At 35.3% G+C, this 7595-nt stretch overlaps 1 protein-coding gene across 1 annotated transcript; it reads right to left on the reverse strand.

Annotated features, from left to right (window-relative positions):
• Positions 1-224: 224 nt before the first annotated feature.
• LOC134238958 (achaete-scute homolog 1-like) lies at positions 225-2886 on the reverse strand. The gene is made up of 2 exons (XM_062721080.1): positions 1310-2886; positions 225-704 (listed from the first exon to the last, which is right to left on the reverse strand). The coding sequence occupies exon 1, from the start codon at positions 1954-1956 to the stop codon at positions 1336-1338; it is 621 nt and encodes a 206-aa protein (XP_062577064.1). The 5' UTR covers positions 1957-2886; the 3' UTR covers positions 225-704; positions 1310-1335.
• Positions 2887-7595: the final 4709 nt, after the last annotated feature.

A 7595-nucleotide genomic window follows, 5' to 3' on the forward strand; every position in this document is an offset into this window, starting at 1 on the left:
GCAATGTAAACTGATGCACTCTTGCAATCTCTATGTAACTATGTCACGATATTAACGCATAGCATTTCGCTTCTTTACGACAAATCTTAAAATTTATTTTTTACCTCTGGCCCGAAGCTGTAAATCCCGACTATAAAAAGAACCTTGTTTTATCCAATATGCATTTTCATTCACGTAATAATCTAGCTTGCTTAATTCTGTAATAGCTCAGAAACAAGTGTATAAGTATTTCGTAATATTTTATTTGCCATAATAAAAAATGTCAAAAAGACAAAATATGGAATGCATAATCAGTCAACATTAACAATGTACAAAATATTATTGTATTAAGTAACATATACAATGTCATATATATACAACTGCAGTAAAAACATACTAAAACTGGATTAAAAATTCTTATAAATAACATCAGAATAACATGGAAGCACTTTGTGAACGAGGGTAATAAAATTGCTCGTTTTCATTAAGTAGAACACATTGGGTAATAACAGATGAACACATGGAATGCGTGATAAGATTTGAACACAGTCTATACATGTATAATATATATTAAAAGAGATCAAAATAAATCTGTCTGTCAACACAGTAGCGGGCAGTCCTTGTTTTGTCGAACTTCAGGCTGTTTCCATAGGAACACGTTCCTGATTGGTTCTGTCATTGCACACATCTCCGTTGTCATGGTAATACACGATTTAAATACAAATCTACAAAATAGAGATAATTATATTGAATTATTTCAGGCAACTTCTATCAATAAAAAAAATCTGTGGCCTCTAACAATAATTAATGAGACTGAATAGGCAGACCCTCTTCATTGCCGATTTCTTCATTGACCGTGTAAAGAAGTCATATAAATATGACTCTAGGCCGACAGAAAATGTGTAAAGTTCATCGAAGCTAAATCACAGCAAAAAGAATTTTCTTCAACGAATTTGGTGGCAGATGGCTAATATTATGCTATCAGAAAATTAAGCAATAATGGCACCGTGCCCCATTCCGTGCACTGGAGTCGGGGGTGACACAAATTTTACAAGTTTTTCCTATTGACTTGACTAAATATTTACATAGCGAACAACAGCTTTACCTGTAAACACGAACCCTTGTAGACAGTCAGGATGAATACAAATTCTACATTGTTATATTATCTTGATTTTAAAGTGCCTATGCAATTTTTCCTCTAGTTTTATACTCAAGATATTAAAATCAGAAATGCAAATTAAAATATTGATAGACATCTCCCCGAATTTATGATAAGCTCGATAAAATCAGAGCGATTAAATAGAATGCACATGAAATTTTATATGCCTACCTAAAGTTAAAAAGCTCCCTCAGTATTCAGGAGAACCAAGGACCAAGGTCTGGAAGTTCTTCCTCTTCTGAGCTGAAAGATTCTGAGAAGGCATCGGAGGACATACTGGGCGCCGGAGAAAGCTGCTCTGTAGAGTTACAGTGAGAAAAGTCACTCTGTGAGGGCGATAATGCTGAAAAGTCAAAATTGTTCAGAGAAGTCGAATTTGATACACTAGTTGTATCCATGTTCTCGTCCTGGAGCACGGTTTGCAGCTGCTTGATGTATTCTACCGCGGCTCTTAAAGTGTCCACTTTACTCATTTTCTTATTCTTCTTTCCATTCGGAACATGTTCTCTCAGAGTTTCAAAGCCGAGGTTGACCATTTTTACCCGGTTCCGTTCCCTTTCGTTACGTCTGGCCACTGCTGCAGGCTGCGGTCTCGGTAGAATATTATGCAGACCTTGTGAATCTGTTCTTCTTTTGCAGCGCAGCGCCTCAGGTTCCTTCGATAAGATATTGTCCGGTTTCTTGACTATCCTTTTTGCTGGAACCTCCGCCGGTAACGTAGCTCTCACTAAAATATATGGACCCGATGTCATCTGGATGCCATTGTTTGCAGATGTAGACAACGTATGTAAAGGCACCAAGCTTAATGTTGTCGTCATTGCGATGTCTCCGATACTTTGTCGTGCGACTGTCGTGTGGAACTGGCGTACTTAGCTCACGACCATGGAAAAGAAGGGTCGATCTAGGATTGATATCAGACTTTGGCATAACACCTGTCAGGAGTCGGTTTAAATACCAAGCCGTCCCCTCCAGGCTCCACCCACCCTGTGCCTGAGCGCCTCGGCTAAGACAGTCGTCTGCTACTGGTAGACCGTAATCCGTCAATCAAATTTACTCGCGCGAAAGACACGTGCCAGGGTTCGAGCTAGACACGCTCCAACGAAGCTGAAAACGAAATAAAAAATCTGATTACCTGGCGACTCTCTACCTGTTGATTTAGCAGGCAGCTGGACGAAGAAAATTTTGACACAGCAATCAACGTAATGCAATACTCCAAACCTAGATGACAAATGACTTTTGAGAAGTTTATAATGGAAGTATAAAAGGGTGAACCTGTATGATTATTAATCTCTCTGGTAAAAAATGCATTGAGACAAAGGTAGTTACCGTCCCAAAATTAGATAAGGGGGTCTCTTTCTACCCCAAATCATGCAAATGGCAGGGCATGTAAATATTTGATTTCTCTGTTTCGTCAAGAGGTCGATAAAACAATGTTACTGCAAATAATATCTCTACTTGTCACATCTATCTGCAAATATATCTCCTTTAACCCTTATCAAGAAATGTCATTTAATGAAAAGACGACTTGATTTAATAAATAGTAAACTATAAGTTCATAGGAATAATGACATTATCGATAAGTTCTAAATATTGTGGAAAAGGCGCATCAAAAATATAATTCCCTCGGTCCAAGTATCGATATTGGGTAATGCATCGTGTAGAATGTATCACGTCTAAATCGATTCTCGTTATCGGCAGGCGTTGCAAAATAATGATACACAACAATTCCTGCAATGTATCCATAATCAGCAGTAATAGATTTAGCTCTCTCTGCCAAATATATCGATAATGACTACTCAGTATCGGAATACTGCATCACTATGATGCAAGTTTAGGAGAGAGCTCAAGAGAGAGAAATTATTTTTCTTCTTCAACAATTGATGTTTTATACTTGTCTCAAATACATTCTGGATATCTAATATACCTAAAGTTAACCGATTGCTTTATAACGTATTTTCAATTCTTTTAGGATAAGCCAAGCATTCAAAACTCTTTCTGGGCAAAGTCGAAAGCCATGGTAGTTCATTTCAATGAACTATTATTTCTTATTTCATTTTGCTTTAATCACACGTACATTGTATTTTACAAATATATAACACAAGGTTTTAGAAAAATACGCATGGCATGACGTTTTTAAAATCATTTATTTACATAAAATTTAAAAAGCAGTGTGGCATATCTTTAGCAAATTACTAAATATCGCAAAATATCATGGACGAAGTTAAGCTTTTTAAATGAAAATAAGCAAGCAAAGGAGAGAAAAGACATTGTGTCAATTTTGTTGTACATGATACAAGATATCATATTGACCAATCAAGGGCCCCGAAAGGCATTTCAACAACATAACAATTACAAGAAAAAGGCTTACCTAGTATATACCCTTATCGCCTGCATATGCAGTTTATGTCTCTTCGTCGATTCGATGCACATGAGTATACTCTATGTAAGAACAATTTCTCAAACGAGGCAAATTATTGACAAGAAAGTTAATGAAACAAGAATATTAACAGTCTCGTTTAAAGTCATCATTTCGCAAGTTCGGTCGAATCAAAGACCTTCTCAAATTTCAGCAAATAAAATCTATCATTAAAATAAATGATGACTGACGTTTGTTTGACCGTTATTTACAAACTGAAATGTCTAATTGTTTGGCAATTATTTACAAACTGAATTGTCTACGGACCTTTACGTTATTTCACGATCGTGAAAGGAGCACAGGATGGTTGCCTGTAGGCGGGGGATGCTCACTTCTCCATGGCACCTGATCCCATCTCTGATGTTTTGGAGGTCCGTGTTTGCTCTGCTCCTGATCTATATTGTTTGGATGGACTTATTAGCATTTGCCTCCATATTTTTAAGAACTTGTTATATAGTCCTCATTTTCAATGTATGCTATTGCAGGTAAATAGCAGAACAATTATAGCAGCATCAAATGATTGATTGATTGTATATTGTTTAACGTCCCTCTCGAGAATTTTTCACTTATATGGAGACGTCACCGTATGCCGGTGAAGGGCTTCAAATTTTGACCTTTACTCGGCACTCAGGGCCATTGAGCAGTGAGGAATCTGTATCGTGCCAACGCCTGCGGCGGTTTTTAAGGTCTCATTCGAAGGACCCGCAACTTTCACTTCAAAGTCCGAGCGCATGGCAAAGGAACAGTTGCTACCCATTTTTTATCGACTTAGGTCAGTCGCGGCCGAGATTCGGACTCACGACCTCCCGATCACGGAGCGAGCGCTCTACCGATTGAGCTACCGTGAACGGTCAGCATGAAATGAAGAATTGATGTCAGTTTTACGTTTTTCATTTTCGGAATTCTTAGATAAATGATAGAAAATAAATTCATTTTCTTTTTTTTTTTTATATATATAAATTGAAATATGTATTTTAAGATCAATTATTTAATGATTAAAAGCCTGTTCAGTGACCAACTTTTTGAAACATAATGTATCAAAAAAAATTTAAGAACCCGTTTAATACTGAAATATATTTTTCAATTTCTAATATGCGTGACCTCAATTTTTATATGCAAATGGGTCCATTTTATACGGGTGTTGAGTTTATATCACTGTTGGCACGTTCCCATTCAGAGAATAATTAATCCGAAAATACTTCACCTTCACTTACACCCGACATTAATCATACACCGACATTACATCAGAGAAAAATGAAACATAGTTTGTATTTTTTATCTGAAGAAATCTGAACTGAAGAGAAACTCGAACTGACTATCTACAAAAACTTGTACAGTTCGCTTGAGTTATTGCCCCTTAATAATTCGATGCCGGTGTCTTTCGCACACGCTAATGTTACGAGTCTCGTTGCGTGACAAACAAGCCTTGATGTGAAATGTTATATATATGTTGGCTATGGTAATATACAGGATCCCGGGTGTACGATCACACGCGGCAGTAAGAGACCCTGATTCTGAATGACGCGATGATTCGGTTATCTGTGATCAAAGTATCACTGGGAGATTGGTGACATCCTGTTTGAAGGTAAGAGAAAAAACCCAAAATTTGCAGCAACTTTTATGGAAAAGAGCAGCAAAATGCCACGTGCAGAGAGAAAGTGAGAAGGAAATCTCACACGGTGACAACAAATTTGAGCCTGTATGCAGTGAGGTGTATTACCTATTACAACATAAAAGTCACATAGACTGCAACTTAATCCAAGTACACATGTAAAATGTTGTTCAGTTTACTTCTAGGGTGGTTGAAAATAAGAAATGAAAAGTTTTATGATGGATCATGGTTAAAGTCTTTGAAAAGAGATACGGCACTGAACAAGTCGCTTATGTCCTAATATTAATATCGTTGTACGTTTTAGTAGCAACTCGTATTTTCAGGTGATGCTTACACAAGTGTTATACATACATGATGACACAACAGCACATAGAAGAAAATTTCAATTGAATTTTTCCCATAGAAAAAAAGCAAGAAATTTAACGCATATCTTAATAAGATTAATGAAATTCTGGTCGCAAAAAGCATTTAGAAGTGTCTATTAGATATATCAAATAAGGGCAAAAACGTCCCACTTTATCTCCTTAACTTTGATTAAAGGAAGTACATAGCATTTAAAGAAAGACAACTCTTATAGGAAAGCAATATTCGAAACGAAATTAACATAAACTACAGGGGGTATTCATTCATTGTGATGTTAAAGAGAAAAAAGCTGCTTTTGAAATATCATGCAAGCAACAACATTAAAAAGAAAGTCAGGAATGAAATACGGTGATTATAAAATAAGAAATAAAAAGACAATTTCATGGAACTCAGTGTTTTTACGAGTACCCCATGTTTTCAAAAACAGCTATTTTCATTTTAACCATTTTGAGCAGAATTTTACATTGAAATGTTTCAACATAAAAAGGGAAAACATGGTCAAATTCAGGACCACATTTCCTATGGAAAACTGCCCTTTTCGGCTCTGATCTTTGATTAAGAAAAACAATAAATCCGCCATGAAAACTGCTTTTGAAATGTCATACAAGCAGTTCAACATTAAAAAGAAAGTCAGAAATGAAATACGGTGATCAGAAATAAGAAATAAAAAGACAATTTTATAGAATTCCAGTGTTTTACGAGTACCCCTTGTCTTGAAAGCAGCCATTTCATTTTCAACCATTTTGAGCAGAATTTTACATTGAAATATTTTTAAAATATGGGAAAACGTGGTCAAATTTGAAAAAAAGGCTATTCATTTCCTTTTTTCGGCTCTGATCTGCTTGAGATAAAAGATACCACAGAGTCTGACACATATGTTTCATACTTGGACGTTTTACTTAAAAAAGGCGTAATTGGTAATCTAACAACTAAGCTACATGTACATGATAAACGCGATGACTTTAACTTTTCTATCGTCAAGTTCCCTTACTTATGTAGCAATATACCTTCATCACCTGTATACGGAGTGTATATATTTCAGTTGATTCGATACGCAAGAACATGCTCTACGTATGAACAATTTTTAAAACGAGATAAATTATTAACAAGCAAGTTGACGAAGCAAGAATATCAGCAATCTCGTTTGAAGTCATAATTTCGTAAGTTCTATGGTCGATACATTGACCTTGTCAGCAAATACAATTTATCATTGAGTCAAATGCCGACTGACGTTTTTCATACTAATTGTTAGTCCATTATTTATACATTGAATTGACGACGGATTTTCCTGTTATTTCCCGATCGTGGCACACGGCGGGTGTGACTGGTCAGCAGGGGATGCTTACTCCTTCTTGGCACCTGATACTACCTCTGATGTTTCGGAGGTCCGTGTTTGCTCTGCTCTTATTTTGTTTTGTTTTATGGACTTTGATATTGAATACTGTCCGTTATCTTCATATCCTTCATCAAGAAAAACGATAAATCGGTCATGTATTGATATTTATTAAATAATTTGTATACAGTACTGTCTAATCAGTATATAAACGTATGAAAAAACGAACTTATCTATACTTATATATTATAATATATATATATATAATGACAAAGTGTAAATGCAGAAATGAATACCAATTTTGAAATATTATCATGTAGAAATTTCTCTTAAAACAGGAGAAAGTTTATCATGGTCATTATAGTATATTATATTTATGTTCTATAGGATTCATAAATGTAAAATAGAATAATAATAATAAGACTTAAAATTTGTACTAGACAAGATACTACATGTAGTATTGAACACAATAGAGTTGTAAGATAATGTAAAAAATATCCATCAATCGTACTTACGTATACTGAAATGGAAATAAAAATAAAAAGCAAAAAATTTTACAACTAGGTTATATGTGAAGTAGATTCCCTGTGATCTTACTGAGCAGATTTTCTGCTTTACCTTCAAAGAGAAGTAAAGCAATCTTTTCACAACCAATTGATCCAAACCTGACAATAATCTTTGACTCTTAAATGATTTTGTTCTGATTTGATCTGTATATCACAATACATTATAA

This window comes from Saccostrea cucullata, unplaced genomic scaffold (assembly GCF_032062105.1).
Source record: "Saccostrea cucullata isolate Sc308-1 unplaced genomic scaffold, CSIRO_AGI_Scuc_v1 ctg658, whole genome shotgun sequence".
Classification (NCBI taxonomy): domain Eukaryota; kingdom Metazoa; phylum Mollusca; class Bivalvia; order Ostreida; family Ostreidae; genus Saccostrea; species Saccostrea cuccullata.